Source organism: Mustela lutreola, chromosome 4, assembly GCF_030435805.1.
Source record: "Mustela lutreola isolate mMusLut2 chromosome 4, mMusLut2.pri, whole genome shotgun sequence".
NCBI classification, from domain to species: domain Eukaryota; kingdom Metazoa; phylum Chordata; class Mammalia; order Carnivora; family Mustelidae; genus Mustela; species Mustela lutreola.
This window is the reverse complement of record NC_081293.1, coordinates 26,987,095-27,012,580: the sequence shown is the minus strand read 5'-3', so window position 1 is coordinate 27,012,580 and position 25,486 is coordinate 26,987,095. Positions and strand designations below refer to the sequence as shown.

Here is a 25,486-nt window from a genome sequence, read left to right as displayed (position 1 = left end):
CTTAAAGGCATAGCAAACTCAGTTCTTACAGTTATCGACATTTAACATTTATTGATGCTATGGAGTGCCTCAGGGAAGCTAATCATTGTAGAGGCTAACATCATTTATAGGATAAGGGACAAAATGATTTTCTAAAAGATGGGGTTAAATTGGAAAAGGAAATGTGTTATGAAAATCAAAGTAAATACATAAAAATGGAGTAATCAAAGTTAAATATATCATCACACAAAATTCTTAGGCTATCCAAACATCCTACACTCTGCTGCTGTAAGTCCCTCTTTATAATGGGATGGCTATTTTTTATCTCTACCCCTATTCAAGACACAGAAATGGGACCTTAAACTTAGAGTGTAGTTCATCTTGTGCCTGGCCTGCCTATAGTAAAATTGAAGATCCAGGGTAATGGGCTCAAATCCATAGTACTAAGTCAGTCTGTTACAGAAGCTTCTTGGCCCATGTTAGTTCTGTTTCCTGAGGGCTACCCATGGAACACAATTGCTACTGTTATGGATCAGATTCCTACTTCAAAATGTATCTCATTAAAGGTATCAGATTAAATGTCAGAAGTTTTATAATAATCTTGAAGTCTGGGCCCAGTTGGTAGGTGATCGTGGTTACATCTTCATTCCTATTCCCCATAACTCACCTAGATTTCAGGTAGTTTGTCTTAAGGGTTTCACACTGGCAGCATCCTGTCCCTTCCTTTTCCTGCTCTCCTAGTCCAGCCCTCTGTCTATGACTTCCCCCATGGTCCATCAGAACTCTTCACCTCAGCTCAGCCTCAAAGCTGCTAATTATGAAAATGGGGCAGGATGGATAGGGAATGATGTGGTGGCCAAATAGGATTATAGCCAGGAGCACCATCGAAACCTCAGATAACCTTTTTAATGTTGTTTGTTTCAGGGTATGGGATGTAAATACAGGTGAAATGCTAAACACATTGATTCACCATTGTGAAGCAGTCCTGCACTTGCGTTTCAATAATGGCATGATGGTGACGTGCTCCAAAGACCGTTCCATTGCTGTATGGGATATGGCCTCCCCAACTGACATCACCCTCCGGAGAGTGCTAGTCGGACACCGAGCTGCTGTCAATGTTGTAGATTTTGATGACAAGTACATCGTTTCTGCATCTGGAGATAGGACTATAAAGGTAATGAGGCATTTTTCAGTAATTCCCCAACTTAGAGTAAGGGAGTTCATGTGAAAATCTGAACAAACAAAATTTCATATTTAAACATCAGTGTAGAGTAATTTAATATTCAGACAGTAGTCTGTGTGTAAAAAGGCAACAAGTTAGACAAGCTATATGAAAATCTTAGGTATCTTATTCCTGTAAATAATGGTGAGTATGAGAAGGGCAGGGGTAAATTTAGCTTCAAGAAAATTTGGCTGCGGGGCTCCTCGGTGGCTCAGTGGGTTGAGCCTCTGCTTTTGGCTCAGGTCATGAGCTCAGGGTCCTGGGATCGAGCCCCACATTGGGCTCTCTGCTCATTGGGGAGCCTGCTTCCTCCCCCTCTCTCTCCCTGCCTGCCTCTCTGCCTACTTGTGATCTCTGTCAAATAAACAAAATCTTAAAAAAAGAAAGAAAGAAAGAAAGAAAATTTGGCTGCAAACGAGATTAGTCCCATACGAGTAAATCAATTTGAGGAATTCTCATGTGATAGCAGCCAACTATAAATTAGCCCTTTGTTGTTGTGAATTAAACTTGCCCATGTTTTCCCCTCTCTGTTTTTGATTTGGTGTGGTTTGAGAAGTTGTCTTCCCGCTATTGGCTCAGTGCTATTTTCTGCTTTCCCAAGGCTCCAGTTGCCACAGATCTTACTAGTAAAAGCACCAAATCAACTGCCAAATGCTATTTCTGTTTCAGGTATGGAACACAAGTACTTGTGAATTTGTGAGGACCTTAAATGGACATAAACGCGGCATTGCCTGTTTGCAGTACCGAGACAGACTGGTCGTGAGTGGCTCATCTGACAACACTATTAGGTGAGCAGCAGGTGCTCTTACCCAGAAGGGATCACTGTTACCCTGCCTTTCATTGTTAGCACACAGAAGTCTGGGTGTGTTATCTTTGAGTGTGTTATGTTTCTAATAAAATATTTTTCTTCTCTTTTCTTTTTTTAAGTTTTGTATTTTTAAGTAATCTCTACCCCCAGCATGGGGCTCCAACTTAAAACCCTAAGATCAGGAGTCATTCCTGTCTCCAGCTGAACCAGCCAGGCGCCCCAGATGTTTTTCCTTTCCGTAGCTTCTCATAGGTCAAAAGTTGGCCAAAAAACAGGGCACCTGGGTGGCTCAGTGGGTTAAGCCGCTGCCTTCGGCTCAGGTCATGATCTCAGGGTCCCGGAATCAAGTCCCGCATCGGGCTCTCTGCTCAGCAGGGAGCCTGCTTCTTCCTCTCTCTCTCTGCCTGCCTCTCTGCCTACTTGTGATCTCTCTCTGTCAAATAAATAAATAAAATTAAAAAAAAAAAAAAAAAAGTTGGCCAAAAGAGAAAAGTTTGCCCCAAGCAGAAAGCACAGCAAAACCGTTTGTTGATATGTCTTCTTCCTGTAATAGTTTTATTACCAGATAGACCTGTTTTAAAGGCACTGCTTGAATGAAGAAGTGGACAAGAATGATAAGTAGTTGGAGGTTGAAGGCCCTCCTCTTTAAATTCCTCCTGTGTACAGTTGAAAAGTGCTAATAAATAGCCAACGGCCTTTTCTCTCCACCAGTGTTCTTAAAAAAAAAAAAAAAGAAGAAGAAGAAAGAAAAGATTTGTTTCCCTACTACATATTGTGCACTTTTGTTTTCTTTGCATTACGTAATTATCCAGGGAGTTGCCAGTCTTTGAAATTATGAAGAATCCACAGATTGAAATACTTTTTAGTGTTTTCTCTTCACAAAGGTGACTGACAGAGATACAAATAGAATTTGGAAGATTTATCAACCCTCTCCCTTCCTTCAAAAAGTACTAAGGTGAAAAGGCCATTTAAAAAACAAAACTGTATTTTATCTAAAGAAATTATCATTTTATTTGGTTCAGTCTGAAATCATGCAGTTTTAAGATTTTATTTAAGTAATCTTAATTAGCTATACCTAACATGGGGCTCACTAACGCACAACCCTGAGATCAAGAGTCTCACACTCTTCTGACAGCCAGCCAGGCACTGCCAGCTTTTTAAGTTAGTATATAAATGTTTTTGAGAACTTGCTTTTTGTTTCCATTATAAAGAAAAACTGTCCTGGACAGTGGGTGAAAACAGAGTGTCCTTAGTAACAGAGGTGGACATGCTTTGTGAAGGCAGAATATCGTGGCACTCTACATCTTGTTCTTATTGGTGATTTCAGGAAGCATTACTTTTCTTGGCTTGGTCATTTCCTTCACAGGCAACTGGGTACATTGAATTCATCCTTTTTATGCCTTAGAGACCCTGTTTGCAGGATTGTATAAAAACATTGTGCTTTGAAAATATATACTTCATTTGAACTTAAATCATACACTTTTTCTGCCTAAGTTATAAAGCAGAAAGGAAATAAATTACATTGAAAGCAATACATTTTTGAATGAATGTTGATTGATTTTTATTTTGGGGGATTTTTTTAAAACATAAGAAGTATATTATTACAATATGCCAAGCTTAGAAAAGAGTACATGAAAATTCACTTGACTTAATTTTCTCTTTCAGATTATGGGACATAGAATGTGGTGCATGTTTACGAGTATTAGAAGGCCATGAGGAACTGGTGCGCTGTATTCGATTCGATAACAAGAGGATAGTCAGTGGGGCCTATGATGGGTGAGTTTGATAACAGGGTTTAAAAAAAAACTGTACATCTTAATCCCTTCTCCCTGAGGATGTTAAACATAGTATTAACCTGACTCTGAAACATTTGGATCTCACAGAAAGGATCTGATACAATATTTCTTGTGTCTAATCCATGTGTTTTCCTCTCCTTTGTTTATTTTTCTAAAATGTTCTTCCCAGTCATTTATTTGCACTTGTTTGCTCTTGATTTTCATTAACATTTTAGTTATTTGGTTATACATTTGTCTGTTTTACCCTATAAAACAAACTGGGGAAACCCAGTATACCAGCATATGTGTGTAAAATAATGACTTAATAAAACTGAAATATTTGAAGGCAGTATCTTTGGGGCATAGTGTGATAGGCTCTTGAATTTGGATCTCTCTGAATAATTCCTAAAAGTGCAGCTCTCTTGTCTTCACTTCTCCTAGCATTTCAGTGACAAGTTTAGTAATCTTTATTTTCTTTGGTCTAATTTCCAGTGGTTTTAGAATCCATTCATGTTGTGAATGGATCCCATGTCCAGCACTGCTAAACACATAGTAAACTCATACAAAAGTGTATTCACTTCTGAAGGCCTCCTTATCATTTCTTCTTATCAGAGTGCGTAATGTGAGGGGTAGAAGGCTGTAGTTCACATACTGACAGCTTTTTAAAAACCAGAAACTACCTTAAAATATTAGCTTAGTTTAGGAGCTGGCTATAGTGGTAGAGACAACTCACACAGGAGGAATAGACCATTCCCTCTGCTTTAAGTCGGCCATCACTGTTCTACCCATGGGAAATTGTTCAGAGTATGAGGACATATTCCAGCTATGTCATATTTTCTCATCGCCCTGGTTTTTTTTTTTTTTTTTAAAGATTTATTTATTTATTTGACAGACAGAGACCACAAGTAGGCAGAGATGGCAGGCAGAGAGAGAGAGGAGGAAGCAGGCTCCCTGCCGAGCAGAGAGCCCGACGCGGGGCTCGTTCCCAGGACCCTGGGCTCATGACCTGAGCCGAAGGCAGAGGCCTTAACCCACTGAGCCACCCAGGTGCCCTGTTTCATCGCCCTGGTTTTGATCTATTGCCATCTTTCTTGGATTTTGTGTGTTATTTACCTTGAGGAGACATGACTATATGTTTGATTTTCAGAAGGGCTAAACTTTTCTTACTTAAATCAAAATATGAGAATTTGCTTGTATAAACTACATAGTTCTTCAGTGGGCTCCAGTTGTCTGGTACATGTTACATGCACCATCTTAGAATTGACCAGAAAGAAGATGCCTCAGAATTACAGGTTTCTAGGTCTAAGTAACCTCTTATATCATTAAGACATCTAATATATAAGATCTCTTCCCAGCCACAAAGTGTGGTGTAACTCTACCATTCACTATCTTTGGCTTGGTTAAAGCTAACCTATTTCTGGTGTTTAGGTTAAACCCATACATTTTCCCGTTAAGACCAATAGCCTCTATCCAAGAATGAATACAAGAACCAAGTCTCCAAAACAAAAAAGTTTTTATATATTCCTGTGAACTGCATTTATCATATAAATCACATTCAGCATACATATTTATTGCCATGACTTTTTGCTATTCTTCCTTAATTTTGCTTTTAATTAAGATTTTGTCCCCTTTTTGATCTTTAGAAAAATTAAAGTGTGGGATCTTGTAGCTGCTCTGGACCCCCGTGCTCCTGCAGGGACACTCTGTCTACGGACCCTTGTGGTAAGAGTATCATTGTTTAGAGGGGGTTGGGGAACAGGAAGGAGAAGAAATTAAACATTGATGTGCTGTGGAATACAGATCTGGATTTGATACTTAGAAGCTCACAAAACCTACTACTAAGTGGAAAGGCAACCAATACATGACAATAAAATATGTTTATATAGCGCCTTTCATCCAAAAGTGCTTTAGAGGCTATGTATGGAGAGGAGCGTGGCAGCTGTTTAACAGCTGCACAGCAACTTTACACCACAGTTTAGTACAGGAAGTGAGTAAGAATTCTGTATCCACCAGAAACGGTAGGGGGTACTTAGGGAAAGAGAGCATAATTACTCAAATTGGAACCTGTCCAGAAGCTGAGGACCTGCACACCTGTGCCTGCAAAAAGTGCCGTGGGAGCCTGTGGGAGCCCCCGGTCAGCCCCCTAGCTATGCAGCCTGTTCGAGGCATGCTGCCTCCAGCAACGTGAATCCCACTGCTTTTATTCCTCATATACCCCCTTGCCATGAACATCTTGACATTTGAAGGAAGAAGTGACTCAAGAGGAGGAAAGTCACCTTTGAAAGCACTAAAATTCTTTATCATGGTGTTCACCAAATGCCCGGATGAGAAAATGGCCTAAGGTTAAAAGCTGCTGCCATTTGAAAAAGAAGATTAGGGGGGGCACCAGGGAGCGCAACGCAGGAAAAAGATGAGAGCTAGCATTTGAAGCCCAGTATTCTGAATCCTAGCTCTGAACATTTGGTGGTCTCTGCTCTGGAGAATCGAGAGAGAAGGAGAGAGGCAGGCATTTCTTTGTCTTCCTTGTTGGATTTAAAGCTCATTCTTGCAGCACCAGACCTGCCTTATCTGCATGTTTCACACATGTTTTTTGAAATGGGTATTTTCATTCATTCACAATTAGTCTAAGTGAGGTAATAATTTATATAAGGCAGAATTTACCCTTTTTCAGTATTTCAGATTTTCACATGTTTTTCTGAATTTCACAGTGTGTAAAACACCTCAACCAAGATCTAGAACATTTCCACCACCCCAAAAATGATGCCCCTTCATATTAATCCCCTCTCCCCCACCCCAGCAACTGTTCATCTGATCTCTTCCAATGCTTCTGCTGTCTCACTATGTCCTGTAAAGTCAATCATATAGTGTGTAGCTTTCTGAGATTCGTTCATGTTGCTGCCTGTGTTCGTGCTCTGTTCTTTTGTACTGCTGAGTAGTAGTCCACGGTGTGGATGAGCCAGTTTATTTATTTGCTCACCAGCTGAAGGACATTTGGAACGCTTGATGCTGAAAACATTGCCTTATAGATCTTTGTGTATACATACGGTTTTCCTTCCTCTAAGGTAAATACCTAGGAGTGCAGTTTCTGGATCCTATGATAAGTGTGTGTTTAAATTTGAAAGAAACTACAGGCTGTTTCCCAAAGTGGCATTTGGGGAGTTCACAAATGCAAACCATTTTGTATTTCCACTGCTGGAATGTATGAGAGTCCCATTTTTCCTTTTTTCCACATCCTTGATAATACTTGGTATTGTCAGCTTTTTAAGAATCATAGCCATTTGAGTCGGTGTGTAGTGGTTGTAGTTTTAATTTGCATTTCTGTGATAATTAATAGTGTAGAACATCTTTTTATTTGCTTTTCTTTTATGCAGTATCTTTTCATATCTTGTCCTCACTCATTTATTGAGTTGTCTGTGTAAGTTTTAAAAACCGATTTATTGAGATAAAATCGACATAAAATATAGAGGACATATTTTAAGTGTACAACTCAATAAATACTGATATGTGTACATACCAGTTAAACCATCTACTTCAACCAAGATAATGAACATATCTTCATGCCCCCTCTGTAATTTCTCCTTCCAATCCCACCCCATTTTCTGCTACTCCGATCCCCAGGTAACCACTGATCTGCCTTTTGATTAGGTGGTACTTTCTAGGTTTTATAAACAGAATCATACAGTATGGTATTTACTCTTTTTTGTCTTATCTCTTTTCACTAAGCTTAATTATTTTGAGATTCACCCATGTTGTTGATTTATATCAATAGTTCATTGCTTTTTAAAAATTGCTGAGTAGGTACTTTACTGTATGGTTATACTGTATTTTGTTTATTCTTTTGCCAGTTGATGAAAACTTGGGTTGTTTCCAGTTTGGGGCTATTATAAATAAAGTTTTTATAAACATTTGTGTGCAGTGAAATGAACATACGCTTTCATTTCTCTGGGGTAATTGATAAGAACAGAATAGTTTAAGTCGTATGTTGTATATGTTTTGTATTTTTTAAAACTGCCTATTTTCCAAAACGGTTTTATCATGTGACAGTGCATGAGAGTTCCAGTTACTCCACATGCCCCAATACTTAGTACAGTGTTTTTGAGTCATTCTAATAGTGTGTTGTGATATCTCATTGTGATTTTAATTTGCATATACCTAATGTTAATAATGTACAGCATCATCTCATGCATTTATTTGCCATCTGTGTATCTACTTTGGTGAAGTATCTGTTCGGATCTTTTGCTATTTTTTTTTTAAGATTTTATTCATTCATTTGACAGACAGAGATCGCAGGTAGGCAGAGAGGCAGGCAGAGAGAGAGGAGGAAGCAGACTCCCCACTCCCCGCTGAGCAGAAAGCCCAATGAGGGGCTCAATCCCAGGACCCTGAGATCATGACCTGAGCTGAAGGCAGAGGCTTAACCCACTGAGCCACCCAGGCGCTCCTGCTAATTTTTTTAATTGGTTGGGTTTCTTACTGAGTTTTAAGATTTCTATCATATATTCAGGATAATATAAGTCCTTTCTGAGATTGGTGATTCACAAATATATTCTCCCAGTCCATGTTTTGTTTTTCATTCTTTTAAGAATACCTTTTGGAAATTCTTAATTTTTGTTAAGTCCAGTGTATTAGCTTTTTCTGTTATGGATTGTGTCATTTGCAGTTATATCTAAAAAAAAATCTTTACCAAATCCAGAGTTGCGAAGATCTTCCCCTGTGTTTTCTTCTAGAATTTTTATAGTTTTAGGCTTTATATTTTGGTCTGTGATTCATTTTGAGTCCATTTTTATAGATGGTACAGGTATGGATCAAAGTTATATGGATATCCAATATTCCAGCACTGTTTATTCAAAAGACTATCTTTTTTCGTCTGAATTGCCTTCTGTAGCTTTGTCAAAAATCAATTGACTATATTATGTGGGTCTACTTATGGACCTATTCAGGTCCATTGATCTTTTTGTCTGTCATGATGCCAGTATCGTACTTTCTTGGTTACTGCAACTTTTTATTAATTCCCGAAGTGTACATCCTTCAACTTCGTTCCTTTTCAAAGTTTTTTGGGTCCTTTGAATTTTCTTGTGAATTTTAGAATCTGCCAATTTTAACAACCAAAAAAATAATAATAATAAAATAAAAGATGAGATTTTCACTGGATTTGGTGGATCTAGAACAGTTTGGAGAGAAATAACTTCTTAATAACACTGCCTTTTGGTCCATGAACAAAGACATTAAAAACAAATTGAGCGTTTTTGTTTAGGTCTTTAAATTTCTCAACAATGTTTTATAGCCTTCAGTGTAAAGGTCTGACACATCTTTTGTCATATTTATCACTAAATATTTCATATTTTTAGTGCTGTTATAAATGATATTTTAATTTGGGGGTATTTAAAATTTTTAATTTCTGATCTGTGCATTACAAGCATATAGAAATACACTTGCTACTTCTTTTGCAATATGTGTACCTTTCATTTCCCTTGTTTCGTTGTACTGACTTAAGACCTTCAGTACAATGTTCAAGAGAATTGGTAAGAGTGGTTGTCCTTATCTTGGGGAAAAGACGCTTGGTCTTTCACCATTTTCATGTACACATATATAGATACATGTTAGCTGTAGATTTTTTGTAGATACCCATTATCAGGGGATTATGAAGTTTCTTTGTATTCCTTGATTGTTGAGAATCTTTATTAGGAATGGATTTTGTTAACTAACTGCTTTTATGTACGCCCAAATGTTAAAACCCAATTTTATGTCTCTTTGGATCCCATGAACATTAAAAAGAATAGTAATCAAGGAATACTATGAACAACTCTGTGCCCCCAAATTTGATAACGTAGATGAAATATCAATTCCTTGAAAGATACAATCTTCTATAATTCACATAGGAAGAAATAGACAATCTGAATTGGACTATACCTATTAAAGATATTGAATCAATAATTAATAACTTTACAAAACAGCACCAGGCCCAGATGGGTTCACTGGTGAATTCTAGCAAGAGTTTAAGGAAGAAATTATACCAATTCTTCACATCTTTTACGGAAGATAGAAGCAGAGTGAATACTTCCTGACTCATTCTGTGAGGCCAGCATTAACCTCATACCAAAAGCAAGCAAAGGTATTAAAAGTACAGATCAGTATGTCTCATGAACACAGGTGCTCATCTCTGAGCACATTTACTTCTTGTAAAGAATGTAAAATGCTGCAACTCTATGGAAAGCAGTATGGGGTTTCTCAAAATATTAAAGGTAGAGTTATGCTATGATCCAGCACCCTCAATTCTGAGTGTATATCCCAAAGAACTGAAAGCAGGATCTCAAAGTAGTATTTCCACTCCTATATTCATATCAGTATTATTCACAGTAGCCAAGAGGTGGAAGCAACCCAAGTGTTCATCAGCAGATAAATGAATTAGAATATATGTACAATAGAATATTATTCAGCCTTAAGAAGGGAAATACTGTCACATACTCCAACATGGATAATACTTGAGGACATTATTTTAAGTGAAACAGATGAGTCACAAAAGACAAATACCTTAGTATTCCACTTAGAAGAAGTAAGTAAAGGGTACAGTGGTCAAATCCAAAAAGTAGAATGGTGGTTGCCAGGGGTTGTGGGCGAGAGAAATAGGGAGTTGTTGTTAAATGGGTATAGAGTTTCAGTTTTGCAAGATGAAAAAATTCTAGAGATTGATTGTATAGCAGTGGGAATGTACTTAACAACACTGAACTATACAACATTAACAATAGATAAAATGGTAAATTTTATGTGGTTTTTACCATGATGCAAATTAAAATATTTTTTAAAATAAGGTAATAGGCAAACACAATTGTATAACTAATAAAAGTTTATTAGGCAGGATTTTTTGGTAATATTTTAAACACTTTGCTTAAAATCTAAGTGTTGTCTTGTCACGGTCCTTATATTTAGTGATTTCACAGTAAAGAAAATACCTAGACTTAATTAAAAGGTAGCAATATGCCAGGAAAATGAAGTAACTCTTTAAAAAAATCCTCATCGATGGGGCGCCCGAGTGGCTCAGTCGGTTAAGCGTCTGCCTTTGGCCCAGGTCATGATGCCAGGGTCCTGGGATCGAGCCCCACATCGGGCTCTCTGCTCAGCAGGGAGCCTGCTTCTCCCTCTCTGTCTCCCACTCCCCCTGCTTGTGTTCTGTTCCCTCTCTTGCTGTGTCTCTGTTAAATAAATAAAATCTTTAAAAAAAAAATCCTCATCAGAAAAAAAAAAATCCTCATCAAAATATTAGCAAAATGAATCCAGTGATGTTTAGTGTATATATGTGCATACACCATGACCCAAGTGGTATTTATTCCAGGTATACAGAACTTGTTTAATATTCAAAAATTCAACTGTATAATCCATCTTATCAAAAAGCTAAAGAAGAAAAATCACATTGTTATGTCAGTACATGCAGAAAAGACATTTGGCAAAATCCAGTGCCTATTTATGATAAAAACTCTTCAACAAGCTAGAATAGAGGAGGTACTTCCTCAGCTTCATACAGAAAAATGCAAATTGAAACCTCCAGTAACATACCAAAATGTTTAAAATTAAAAAGATTGATAGTATCAGTTGGTTGGTGAAGATGTGGAGCAACTGGAACTCTTGATACCTTGCTGGTGAGAGTATAAATTGGCACAACTTTCATAAAACTGAAAAAAAATAAAACTGTTTCCCTGTTCATGCTTAAACTAAACATATACCTGCTCCATCTGTGGCCCCACAGCACTACTAGGTGAAATGAGAGCATATATCCTTCAAAAAACATGAAGATAAATGTTCACAGCAGATTCACTAAATAGCCAAAACTACAGTCAACCCCGTATGTCCACCACAGGAGAAAAGATTAAATGTATTTTCATTTAGTAAAATGGCAACCAGTAATTTTACAAAAGAACATTACATGCAGTAACAAAGAGGTATTTTGCACTGTTGAGTAAGAGAAACCAGGCACAAAAGAAAACATGCTATATGAGTGTATTTATATGAAATTCAGGAACAGAAAAAATGAATTGATGCTGAAAGCATTGGGGTGAAGGTAAATTTGAGAAGTAAGGAGCATGGGAGCAATTTTCAGGATGCTGGAAATACTCTACATCTTGAACAAGGTGGTAATTAATGCCAGTGTGCACTAGAGCAGGCTTGAACCTTGCTTATGAGAGACAGTTCTCAAATTTTCATGAGTTTTGCAAATTGGTTGGTCTTACATGGATAGTTTGAGATTAGCCACTGTAGCAGTTTTTACGCCATAAAAATGTATGAATGCATTTTACAAATTGGGGAGAATTAGTTGATAAACATTTAGCAGCACACCTCGTATTACTGGTCATCAGTCTTGGCCTCTGATTTTAAAGGAATCTAACAGATACAGAAAGAAGGTAAGGCCAGGGAGGTACTGAGGAATGTTCTCATTCAGCCTAAACTAAGGAGAGTTAGCAGTAAGAAACCAGCATACTCTTTGTCATGGCTCAGCTCTAGTGAACGTAACTTTGATTGTACAAAGTCAACTGCCCAGTGTTTTGACTTTTTCCATTTTGCCCTTAATCCAGATTGCTTTTTCTCTGTGTTCTTGAAACAGCTAAATATTAGAGATTATCGTCATTCACATAGTCTTTCCATAGACTTCTTTGACATGTTGCTGAATCTGTGTCCTTTTGATTTTGAGTAGTTCAAAAGTTTTTGTTTCTGCTGCTTTAGGAGCATTCTGGAAGAGTTTTCCGACTCCAGTTTGATGAATTCCAGATTGTCAGTAGTTCACATGATGACACAATCCTCATCTGGGACTTCCTAAATGATCCAGCTGCCCAAGCTGAACCCCCCCGCTCCCCTTCTCGAACATACACCTATATCTCCAGATAAATAATCATACAGTGACCTCATATTTGCCCAGGTATGAAAAAAAATTGTGTACATAGCACTGTGGGTAGGAGATGGAATATTGTCTATTGCTAGCTCATGGAGCCTTCTCATACCCTTTATCTCCAATTCCTGTAAAGCAGGTGAAGCAACAGCTTGAGGCAGGGCTGGGGCTGCACATTGGACACTGCCTTTCATCAAGGTAGCTAGCCTCAGTTCTAGATGATTCTTGATCTAGATTTAGATGATCCTTATGTAGTAGAATGAATCATTTCTTCCCCAGTTATCTAATAGGATTATTAAGAAAATAAAATGAGATTTGAATCAGTTTCAAAGCTAAGAGTAAGCTATAAGGCCCATGACTTTGTAGTTCGCAGATCAAACCAGTTCCTGTAACAGAGAGCCTTTAAACCAAGTAAATAATGTGTAGGTAGAAAAATTTTTTGTGACATCGCTTAGATGATTTCTCACAGCTCTGCCTTGTCAATGTCATTGCATTATAAAACATGGCTTTTTTATCCTTATCCCTACCCACCCCCACAAAAAAAAGACCTTGAAGGTCGCTCTGAAGTTGGTGACAACTCCTTGTATTCTCCCACTTAAGTCTCCAACCTCCCTCTGAGGCAGGAGAACATCCTACATTTCATCTTTATCTATGTGATGATATATTCAGATCACACCCAGTGTCAAGTAGTTCAGATCCATCAAGTAGGTCATCACTGGGTTGGGGAAACTGCACTAGTGGGGAATGTTGCTGTCGTTATGGTTTCTTATTTCCCAGACTTGCCTTAGTTCTGTGGCAGAGGTACAGATTTAGTACACTTTTTGCACGTCTTTCTGCAGTGGTTCTAAAGGGGGTGGTCCATGACCTGCTGGACTCACTTCAGCGCTCACTGTTCTCACAGAGAACACACTGCTTCCTGTCCCTCAGCCGGGTCATACAGGGAGGCTCAGGTGAGAATCCTAGATATGTGTCCCTGGGCAAGCAACTTCCAAAGCCTTAAATTCCGTCTTAGTAAGATGGGCTGCAGTCCCTGCCTCACAAAGCTGTTGTGAGGATTGCATTGAAATGTCATATTCTTATGTCAGAATTCTTAGAGCCTAGCACAGAACAAGCCCTCAGTAAAAAGTGGTCATCGTTAGTAATACCGTAATCATCACGCACCTGTCCCCTCCTTTGGCAGATGAGATTATTATGGCATTTCACTATATTTAATATTTTTCCTGGCTCTCTGTTTGTGTCTCCTTTCTCCTCTTTACCCCTGAAACAAAAACATTCCCTCAGAGTGTATCTCAGACTTTTTTTCCATATCAAAGCTTCCTTTTTGGGGTGCTTTTTGTCTTCCTGAGGCTTCAGCTCTTGTCTTAACGTAGGTGACCCTCAAACTTGTATCTCTAGTCCTAACCTCTGTCTTTATCTCCAGGCCACATTACAGCCACCACCTATACATCCGTCCTTGACGTTCTGAAGAGTGTGTCTGGTGCACACTTCCAACACTCAGACTTTCCCCTCGTCCACTCTGCCAGGGCCCTCTGCCAAGTGGCCAGACAGCTTCATCCAGCTGCCCCACTTCTGCTGGTGGCACAACTGTGCTTCTGGCCACTGAGGGCCAGCACCTCAGAGCTAGCCTCACCTGCTCCACCATTACAGAGAGCAGGTGAGATCTTGGCAACCCATCAGAGTGACTCTTAATCTCAAGATGTCAGAGTCACTCTGCATGGGCGCTGCAGCCCTGAGCATGTCCGTGAGCCCCACCGTGTCCCCAGGCAGGCTCTGCAGCCCTTGACAGAAGCTCCTGCTTGGTGTGGGCAGGGAGCAGGTGTTAGGAAGGACCTCTGAGCCTTTCTCCCAATTGACAGCTAAAATTCTTCTCCTCTTAGAACAAGTGAGAAATGTAGGGAAAGGGACTAATGACTCTGTGCTCTGTTTTCACACAGGACTCATTAAAGTTGCGGTATTTAACATATCTGCCAATACCAGGATGAGCAACAACAGTAACAATCAAACTACTACCCATTTCCCCGGACTAGCCGAGGAGTGGGGCTCTGAGACTCCTGTTGGGACACAGTTGGTCTGCAGTCGGCCCAGGATGGTCTGCTCAGCACAGCTGACTGCTTCCATGCTGCTATCAGAAGATGTCTTTTATCTTTTGTGAATGATTGGAACTTTTAAACCTCACCTCACCTCCCCTCCTCTCCTCTCTGCACCTGTTTTTCCTCATTTGGTTCCAGACAAAGATGACTTATAAATATATTTAGTGTTTTGCCAGAATCTCTCTTGCTTTGCTGTTAAGCAGAAGAACTAGTTCCCTATACCTTCTGTGAGACCCAACTTCTAGGGGACAGGGGGTACAACTTCAAGCCAGACAGCACCCAGTTTCTCCCTGTGAACTCCAGGAACGCCCAGCACCTGGCAGGACCAGCCATGCCCCACTGTGCTTGGGAGAAGACAGCTGTCGTATGGCCTTTGGGGTGAAAAAGCAAGAAAAACAGTACACAACTGGAAGATCTGGGCCTCTTGCCTTTCATCTCATTCTGTTTCTGTCCCTCCTCCCCTTTCTCCCACTCTCCTTCAACCTGTTTCTCCGCTGCATCTGCGAAGAAAGCCTATGAAGAGAGGTTCTCAGTTAACATGAGGCAAATCAGCGAGAAAATGGCCACACTCGGAGGAGTTAAATGCTGTCCAGTCAAAATTTCAAATCCAGGCTTTTGCTGCAAGTGACCCTGTGTGGCAGCAGTGGGTTCTTAGAAGGTACTCTCATCATATTTGCAACTCTTCTCTCTCTCCTTCTAACAACACCCCCCTACAAAAAAGGTGGGGGCAAGGGCAGAAATTGCCTGGGCTCCATCAATGGCCACATCTTTTCTGGACTCAGCAGTCTCCTCGATTCCATGTAGAGTGTGGAAAGGAGTTGCTGATTGCATTTCCTCTCATTAACAATTAGATGTGTAATAAAAAGCATTGTACTTCATTTTAAATCACTGGTAAGGCTCAGCCTCAAGAAAGATTTGAAATGGCCAGAGCCAGTCCTGGGTGCATTCTGCATAATAGTTCACATCTCTGACTTGCTCATCAGGGTCTCTGGGCACCCAGCTCCTGTGTCTTTGCCAAGACCACGATCAGAGTAGCTGAAGAGGTGGTCAGAGATAAAAGTGGATTTCTCTCTCATTTAGAACAGTAAATATCATCTCTCAGAAAGCAAGCTAATCGCCTCAACCTTGCACTGCAGAACCTTCCTCCTGCTTTTCCCAAACCCGGTATTTACAAAAGGGCAAAGCTGCCAGAAAGAGGATCAGGGTGAAGTTTGGCACACAGGGTTTACTAATGGGGCAGAAACTGCCTTTTCGTTCCTTTTCTTTCTCCTCTGGCCTTATTTAACTCTCCACTCTCCCCAGCCAATAAAATTTCTCTGGAAGTTGGTAAGCAACATAAACAAGTGGACCTCAGCAAGGGCCAGGCCACCCTGGCCACTTAAAAGGCAGCTGTATGAGCATCGGGCAGGGCGCACGCATGTGCCTCCCCAACTCGGGAACACAGGGAATACTACCAGCATGGGCTGTGCCAGCTTGTTTCCCGGGAGAGACATGACACTGCACCAGCCCTCTAGTGTGGCTTGGGCACACCCATCACAGGTCCAGAGCCACACTGCAGTGTCTAGCTTCCCTCGGAAGCTGAGCAGTCAGTCAGGCCTGTTGTTTCTGTTCCTAAGCAAAGCAGTTGAGTGAAAGAAAAGCCTGCTTTTAATCAGCTGCTGTAAAAACATCAGAATGGAAGCCAGTTGCAGATGACCTCAAAGCCAGACCACCTTTAGTTCAGCAAGGGGGAGAGGGAGAGAAAGCCATCTTCACCTTTCCCTTCGGATTTGACTGAATGTTGTTACTCTGTATTGAGAGGCAAGTTGTGCATATGCGTTTTTCCTTTCCCAGATTACATTCAGAAAATGTTTCGCAGTGTGATATGTCATTGCCTGGGAAATACTTCCTGAGTATAATTCCTTTCCCAACCACCCAAATGCTACAGAGAAATGTTTTCTATTTAGCTGTCCTCAGAGTTCCTTGTCTATTGTGTTGATTGACTATTTTTGGCTTTTTGATTGGTTAAGGATTTTGCTACAGGTGAGGCAGAGGGCTGTCCGCCCTGAGTAATATACAGGTCAGGCATTAAAGAGGCATGGATTTCAAGCTGTTTGAAAATGTTGTCCAATAGCCATAACTTTACTAGCCCTTCTGTTATATGCTGCTATTTAAAAGTGGGAGCTGTTGAATATTCATTGGTGCCCGGGGTTTTGCTCTCCCATCTAGGTTCAGTTGAAGGTAGATTATTTCTAAGATTGTTTTGAAGCCTGTCCAGTACATCATAAATGAGATCAAGGGTGGACCCCACAGTCTGGAGCCATTAGCTCCGTCGAGCATGTTCTCCAAGTTGTCCTTTGCTGCTGATGGAAATGGGAATGAAGTTAAGTGGTCTGAAAAACTGAGTCAGTCACATTTCTCAGCTCTGGGGGTCATTTACCAGTTCATTGTAGAAGAAATAATCAGGTAAGTAGAAGTTCATTTCCAGAGAAGGTAAACCCCACTTACCATCTCTGCATGATTTCGGTGGGAATTGATTATCACTAATCCCCAACTGGGCTAGAATAAATGTAAAGTTTGACCTTTTTAAAAAGAAAAGAGAAACAAAGAAAGTCTCAATACATTGAAAGGAATGGTAGAAAAGGAGCTGAAGGAGTCTCTTGGCTCTGAAATGGCATGTCTCCATTGTAGACGAGTCTCTTCTCACTAAAATTCCTGTGTGGGCCTGAAAGAGGTGTTTCTTAAGGATGGGAGGAAGCCCCTTCAAAGGCGGACACACAGCGAGCGCGCGCATGCGCCTGCACCCGGGAGCGCTCTGGGCACGCGGGAGCTCTCCGGTCACACCGGGGCTGCTCGGACAAAACCAGCATGCCTTGCTGCATGTGTGTTTATCTTCACTGCTGAGAACATCCTTTTCCTTTCTTATGGGCAGTTTGAAAGTGGACATGAATTATGAATGGAGGCCTTTTACACTTGTCCCTTGGCAAAATTTTTTCTGGCGACTCTTCACCAGAAACTTCAGAGACAGGACTCCCTGGAACTCTTTTGACAAGTAATAAAGTCTGGCCCTCATAACTTGTTTCTGAACTGGGAAAAAAAAAAAAAAAAAAACAACCCTGGGACCCCTAAATCATTCTGTTTTCTGCTTGAGTAAGAAGAAGCCTTTTTATTTTTCTTTTGTAAAGTCATAAGCTGAAGAGAAGAAATATGCCACTCTTCTCCTCTGCCATCTCCTGGTACCATTGGTTGGAACAGCTGTGGTTGGTCTACTCCTTACATAGCGTTTGATTGTATCTGGAAGCCAAGGCCTTGGGGTGGGGCAGGGGGGATATTGGAAATAATTAAGGTGGTTATTTTCTTTCCTAGAAGTAGATTAGATACCTTGGTATTGTTGACCTTCTTGGCATCTTCCATTTATTTTAGATGATAATATCTTCCTGGCTGATGTGTGAGCAGTCCAACCTAGAATAGTGCAGGCATGAGAGCCTAGGCTGCAGGCTTAATTCTGGAGGAATCCAAAGGTACTTCCTGGTAGAAAAAGTGATGCTTAGATACCCACCACCTGTGACCATCACACACTCTGCTGATCAGGTTCACCAGACGACTTTAATCTACATTTCTGATCTTCCCTATTTAGATGAGCTGAACAGACTTTTCCAAGAGCTGGAGAACATGAAAAGGTGCCCTTGCTTCTCCTTGCCTTCCTCTTTTCCCTTCTAGAATAACTCTTACTTGTAACCAGCACATCCAAAGCCTGCAGGCTGAGTTCATCTCCCTGGGCTTCATACAGCTGATCACTGAAAGATCATTGGCTCAACATAATCAGTGCCAGAAAGATAGCCATCTCTTAGAGTAATAAAGCTGAGTTTTGCTTCTGCTATTTTTATCTGTAGTTCATTTGTGACTTCACAATACTTGGAACTAAGGAGAGAAACCAAAAAAGCACAATTATGGGTGCCTGATTTCCGGTGGAATTTAGTGCATTGATATCTGGAAACCTCTTCTGTTGGAAGTTGAGTACGTGTGATCTAAAATTTCCTGGAGGCAGATGACCTCTAAAACGTGTTCTTCAGCCCACCCAGCTCTTAGCTCGTGGTTGGCTACGTGTGTATTTAAGGATCAGTGTGGAAAATGGCATTATAAAGTGTCCCTTCCCCTCTTTCCCATTCTCTTCTTGGACACTGAGGGAAAAGACCAACAAGGGAGGGTGAGACCTTTGGGTACCAAGGAAACTAACACTTTCCCAAATCAGTGATCACCCAAGCCCACCCAGACTGTTGTGAGGGATGTTCGCTGGACTCCAGCTATGGGGCAGGCCTGGCAACGAGAGAGAGCTTCCCTGAGAGCATTTAGTTGGCTCAGCCTTCTGTTCTCTAGACTCTAGTACTGACTGCTTTGACTTTTGTGGTTATGTTATCGTGATGTGTAGTCAAGGTACCAATATGTTCACAACCTGGGATCATGGTAAAATAGTGTGTTCTGGGTTTTTTTTTTTTTTAACTGTTCAGAAAAAAATAACAAATTACAAATACAAGATTAAAGAGTTTTCTAAGTGTCTTGTCTCTTTGCCCCAACATCAAGAGGACAATGAATCTCAATATATAAATTGAGGGAGTGAACCTTCTAAGATAATCTGACATGAGAAAACATTTAGAGAAGTCAGGGCCAAATGGTGTGGAAAAGTGTGGGGCCCCTAGCAGACAATTAATGTTGCATGTTGAATTAAATCAAAGCCAAAATGATGTCTAATTTGGGAACTGGTCACTATAGCCTCAGCGTGGCACAACCCAGCCAGGCTCCAGAACTTCGATTTTCCTCTGCCTCCTCAGTGACTGAGAAGATGGGTTACCCCTGCATCCCATTTGATCAGTTTCTGGAAGGTGAGCTCATATTTAGGAAAAATTTCCAGGGAAAGAAACTCCACCAAGCTACAAAAATTAAGGGAGCTGGGCACCTGGCTGGCTCAGTAGGTAGAGCTTGCAGCTCTTGATCTCAGGGTTTTAAGATGGAACCTCATGTTGGGTGTAGAGATTAGTTAAAAATAAAATCATTAGGGTTGGGGTTTTTTTTTGTGGGTTTTTTTTTTTTTTAACGAAGGGTGCGTTGACCATCTGAGGGAAAACACTGCTACTCGAGTAAACCCACCCCCTTCCCTCCTTAAACTAAACCTTGGCCAAACCTTGGAAGACGGGTACAAGGTATCAGCATAGACCCTTCCACTCCCTCTTGTTTCCCATCTGTGGGCTTTCAGTGGCAGTGCTCCTCCCTGCTTGACCAGACTCCTTGGATCTGTTACCTGTGGTCTCCGTGCCTGACCTACCTGGACTGACACTGGTCGTGGCAGCTCTCAGACTCAGATGTCAGGGCCGCAGTGCAAAACTACCCTGCTAGGACTGAAAGCACATCAGATGCTCAGGCACACCTGGCATTTTGCAGGTGGGAAATCCGAGCTGCAAGAAGGGGGGTCTCTTCGAATTGCCTGAGACCACACCAGAGTCTCCTCCCTAACAACTAAGGACAGGGAGGGAGGAGTCAGCAGAGACCACCCAAGCCACTGGCACCTACTCAGTTATCACTCACCAGCTAGCCTCCCAAGCCCAGAATTGAGCAGAGGCTGGGCCTGGGTTTTCTGGGTCCCACCTTAAAGCCAGTGTCAGGAGAGCTGACAGGTAGGGCCATGCCCTTGGAAGAGTCAGCCCTGAAGTCACTGTGTTGTCCTAAAGCAAGGCCGGCCTGGAATCCCTCTCCCCTTGAAACCTAGAGCTGCACAACCATCGGCAATGACTAAGGGAGGAGACCTCTCTTCTTCCTGATTGGCTCTTGCCAATTAAGAGCATTTTATTAGGCTGCTAATTAAAGGCACTTCGTTAGCAGCGGGAGAGGCCGGGTGGGTGCCTGGTGAGGTGGAGCTGAAGCCAGGAGAAATTGTTTTCCTCCCCCCATGGAAGCAGAGCCTCTCGGGGAGCCCTCTCAGTCCCCCAACGTTTCCTGCTGCGCCTGCCACACCCCTTGCTTTCAATTAGCAGCTCTGAGGGGAGTGAGGTCATTACCAAAACCAGGTGGAGAGCTCTCCCCTGCCTAAGGACCCAGGAAGCCGCAGGGGCTGCCCCAGTCCAGCTTCCAGTCTGTCCATGCACCTTGTCTGGAGTGACCCAGTGAAGGAGAGGCTGGGCCACCCAGGGGTTTGTGTTTGTTCTCCCCACTGTGGAGTGGCCCACAGGTACCCATCCCTGAGGCTGTTGTTCGGTAAACAGGATGACCAGTCACTTGATCGCATGCTGTGAATCCCCATGGCCCCTTCCTCACCAAAGGCTCACTATGTTACTAGGAAGTATATATAACCTTCCTACCAATCACTTTAGAGGAGCTGAGCCCACAGAGACCCAGAGTGGGCCCTTGAGAAGGGGCTAATGGGTTACAATCCCAGCCACAAAAGACCCTGAGAGGACTCTGGTCCTGAGCTCATCACACACATGGAGGCACTTCTCTGCATGGTCCACATGAGCCCAGGCAAGTCCCCCTCCTCCAGCCAGAGAGTAGGGCCTGGCTGTGACTTAGTACAGGAGGCTGGCACGCAGGGTCAGATTTAGCCCCTCTCCTGAAACCTCCCTGTCCCATCCTGCTGCCCTCCTCACCCCCTCACTTAACTGTAGAATTAACACCAGCCCAGACCGGGAGGGCAGATTTATGGCTAGGCCTGCCTCCCTCCATTTAACCCGAGGCCGGCCCGGGCTCCAGACACTAAATTAGATTTTTGACAATTAGAGAGACTAATGGGCACATAGCCATCCCCAGAGCCAGATATCCAGCAAGGCCGTCTTTTAATATCCACCACTGCCCAGCCGGCTTCTCCCGGCCGCCCTCCTCTCTTCCCAGATGGGCGTTTCTCTCCCATGCCCTGTACCTCTCCGCTGGGGCTCTGCATGCACCACTGAGGTTCCTCTGGTTCCTTCTCCCTCCGTTTTCTTATGCCCACCTTCCCGCCCCATGCCCAGTGCCAGCTCTGTTCTAGGGCTCTGCCCCTCCTCACCCTCAGGACACCTCTCCCATCTCCACCTTCCCCAGGGCCCATCCCTCTAATCCTCTCCATCTGCTGCCAGCAGACTGCAAGCCCCTTGAGGGCAGGGATTTGTGCCCTGTCTGTATCCTACATGCTCAGCCACCAGTGCGGTCTCAGTAAACGGTTTTCCTGAGCCTGCCTCCCATCCTCCTCCCCCAGGACCCCTGGCCTTGCAAGACCGCCCACCTGCCCTCCTGGCCCTGGCCTGGCTCCGCTCCAGCGTGGGCTGGATCCCTCTTCCCTGCCTCCCCTCAGCTCTGGCCAGTCTTGGGCTGGGCGGGTAATGAGATTGCAGTAAGTGGTGTTGGGGGGGGGGGGGGGAAGCTGCTCACATTCACTCAGGCAGACTCATAGCTCTGTCAGGCTGATTGGTCCTGAGTGGAGGCACAAACGGCCCCCCACGGACACGCTGAGATTGGTTATAAAATTACAAGCATTTGTTCTGCTGTCAGTGGCCTTCCCTCCCTCCCCTTTGCCTGCCTGCCTGGGCTCCCCACCCTCCCCACCCCCAGCTCACTCTCCCCTGGGGGCCCACACACCCTGAGGGACTCTGGCCAGGGGCCACCACAGCAGACAGAGCCAGGAGGCTAGGGCCATTGAGCTCCCATCCAAGCAGGCCTTCATGCCTTAGCCCTAGGATAGTCACAGCTCAGGCTGGCCTCAGAGTGAGCTGACCCTTTTCTCAGTGTTTCCCATTCCCTGAGGGTAAGTGAGGGTGGGGGCCCAGGACACATAGGTCTTGGAATCCAGATGCCTGCTCAGATCCCAAGCAGAGGAAGATGTCCTGAGCTCAGGCCTCCCAGACGGCCAGTGTCCACAACTTCTGAGGTGGGTCTGTGAAGTGGCCCTGGACAGGGCTAAGGGGTATGGAGGGGTTAATTGGAGGCCTTTCTTCCTGAAGGGAGGAGTAGCAGCTCCTCAGGGCCTCCCAGGTCACTGGGAGGAGTCCCCCTCTCTTCTCTTCCTGTGGCCAATCCCCTGCCCACTACCCTGACTCCAGATAAGGATAAATCAGGCCTCAGGATAGTACCCCTACCCCAGTCCCTGAACCTGGGCCAGACCCAAAAGCCAATATGACCCACCAGATCCCCCACTGGAGTTACCCTGTACAAGCTGAGTCTCCTTGGCTTGCCCTCTGCATTCACCCTCACAGGCCAAGGGTTGGTGGCCATAGGTCCTTCTGGCCTTTGCAGGGCCCCAGTTCCCCCGAAGCTGGTATGCCCTGAAATGCAATTTTGTGCTCTGGTGATACTCTCACAGAGATACCCACTCTTCACTGGCCCTGCCCCCCTGCCTGCTGCAAACCAGCCCAGCCCCCCTCGTGCTTCCTCTTGGCCTCCTTCCACCCTCAGTCCTCCAGCAAGACCCCAGCCCCTGGCTCTTGCCTGGCCCTTCAGCCCCAGCCTCAGTCTCTGCCTGTCTGTCCAGAGGCACCAGGATATCCTGTACCCAGCTGGGGACCACTGCTGAGAGGATGGTTCCCCAGCTTGGAGTAGAGAGCTTTTGGGGGCAGCACGTCCTGGTCGTGGGCTACAAGGTGCTTTCCTGCCATCCATCATTCATTCTCAGCCTGGAATGTATTTGCTGTAATTACATCTTTAATTAGGGTGGTGACGGCTCATTGTTCACCAACAATGATGGATCAGATCCTCCTGCTTGCCATCCTCCCTCTGTCCAGCACCCTCCAGGTCAGCTCTCCCCCAACTCTGGGGCTGGGAAGAATATGAGAACCTGCCAGTATCTCACTGATGCCCAGAGCAGCTCACTACTGAGCTCTGCCCCAGTAGTGATTATGTGCTTTTAGACCCCTGGGGACTCCCAAAGGCCTGGTTGGATAGACCCTGATTCCTCCTCCCAGGGCTCCCTACAAAAAAGCAAGGCCACCAAATATCTCCTTGATCCAAACTGGCCACATTGGGGATGGGGTGGTGCTATGTTGCCCATCACCACCCCCAGGCCGGGCCCTGGGCCACACATTCTTCATTCACGGGGCTGACAAGCGCAACTCTAAGCCGTGGGGTATGTGGGTGGGCAGTCCTACCTCCAGGCTCTCCTGTGCCTTAACCAGGGTCTCCAACCAAGGCCTCCACTGCCATGAGCTTACACTAACCCAGGCGATACAGGTCCAGACCCAAGTCTGCACGTGGTGGGTGCTCAGTGACTACGGGAATGAACATCGATCAGCAGAGATGTGTTCTGGGAGGGCAGGGCTTAGAGTGCCTCATTACATGCCATGGGGTGGCTGGAGCCCAGGCTTTGCAGAGGGGCCAGGATAGGCAGTAGACCCTTGAGGAGGCCTCCTGAGGAATAAAAACCCTAATCTGGGTTAAAATTCCAGCCTGGCACTTATTGGCTATATGATGTTGGGTGAGTTCCCTAACCTATGTCTCAGTCTACTCATTTATAAAATGGAGATGAAAGCAGTGCCCTGTTTCGTAAGATGACTGCAGATTCACTCCGCCGCTGCACATGCAGTGGAGTCCAGGCTAAGGTAGTGGCAGCTGCAGGGAAAGGTGGCAGCTGAGCCTCTGCAGAGACCCTGCCTCTGCTGTGGCTGGCTCATGGCACCTGGAGCTAGGAGGTGGTCTCCATCTCAGTTTGAGGAAGGCCTTGCCCACTGCAGGCTCTGTTGGGCACAGTGGGGGCAGCGGCAGGGCTGTGATCAGGCTGGTGTAAGGTAAGGGGCACAGGAGTTGCATAGGACATGCTTGCTGATGGGAACTGGCTGACCACCTTTCACAACTACAGGGCTTCTTCCCCAGTGTGGTCAGAACCTAGTTTGAGTAGGAGCCTTGGTGGGAGAGGCCACCGTGCCCTGTCCTCATGGGAGGGGGGGAGGGATTGCTGGGAGGGAGAGCCTGGGGGCCCAGCAGGGGAGCCTAGCCTACCATATCTTTAAGGGTACTGAGCCTCAGGAAGGGGGGGGAGACAAGTGGAGTCCACCATCTGCCCCTTCTACCTTCCAGCTCTAAAATTCCGTGACTTCCCTCCCTCCATGGGGCCTTGTCATCTTCCCTACTCCCAGGGGTGGCTCCCTGCGCAGTCCCTCTTCCCCAGTGACCCTCTCCACCCTGCAGGGACCACCCTCCTCCCTAGGGTAACTCCAGGGCCCAGGCTGGAAAGATGAGACATACGTAGCGGTAAGTATGCGCAACATTACATATGTATATTGGAGAGTAAATAACCCCAAAAAGCGCCTTGTAAATAGACTCCGAGTTTATCCTTTATTAATGAGGCACCGAGTGCCCTGCTGTTTTAGAGCAGCGAGACTTTCATAATATCAAAACCTAAATTACACTTGTGTCTCTCATCCCAGGGACGAGCATCTTTAGGCTCTGTTTGCAGAGTGAGGAAGCAGGGATCCCTCCCTGCGGGCCTGGGATTTGTGGGCACCTTTCTCCTGGCGGGAGGGGGTGGGGAAGGATGTGCACGCACACCCAAGTTCCCAGAGAGCTCTGTGTCTAAGGCTTCAGGGTCTGGTGGGTGAGGGCTGCTTGGGATGCTGGCCTTCATTCTGTGGAGTTTACAAGATCAAGGGGTGGCCCCTGGCTCTGGGGTTTGCAGGCATTGGATGGGACAGTGGACACTTCCCTGCACCCTCTGTGACCAAGTTACTCCCTGTTTCTCAGCTTCAGTTAACCCATGTGTAAAATGGGGATTGTATCTTCCTGGTAGGATAGTTCTGAGGAGTCAGAAGT

General features: G+C 44.0%; 1 protein-coding gene across 11 annotated transcripts in view; it reads left to right on the top strand.

The window, feature by feature from the left end:
- Window positions 1-19,275, top strand: part of BTRC (beta-transducin repeat containing E3 ubiquitin protein ligase) — a 186,052-nt gene extending 166,777 nt beyond the window's left edge. For 10 of the 11 annotated variants that reach the window (XM_059169149.1, XM_059169145.1, XM_059169143.1 and 7 more), the window contains 6 exons: window positions 904-1,153; window positions 1,871-1,989; window positions 3,675-3,785; window positions 5,428-5,506; window positions 12,497-12,689; window positions 14,594-19,275. In XM_059169149.1, coding sequence (XP_059025132.1) covers window positions 904-1,153; window positions 1,871-1,989; window positions 3,675-3,785; window positions 5,428-5,506; window positions 12,497-12,658 — 721 coding nt within the window. In that variant the 3' untranslated portion in view covers window positions 12,659-12,689; window positions 14,594-19,275. The remainder of the gene's footprint in view (window positions 1-903; window positions 1,154-1,870; window positions 1,990-3,674; window positions 3,786-5,427; window positions 5,507-12,496; window positions 12,690-14,593) is intronic. The other variant, XM_059169144.1, reaches the window with a different exon arrangement.
- The last annotated feature ends 6,211 nt before the right edge of the window (window positions 19,276-25,486 follow it).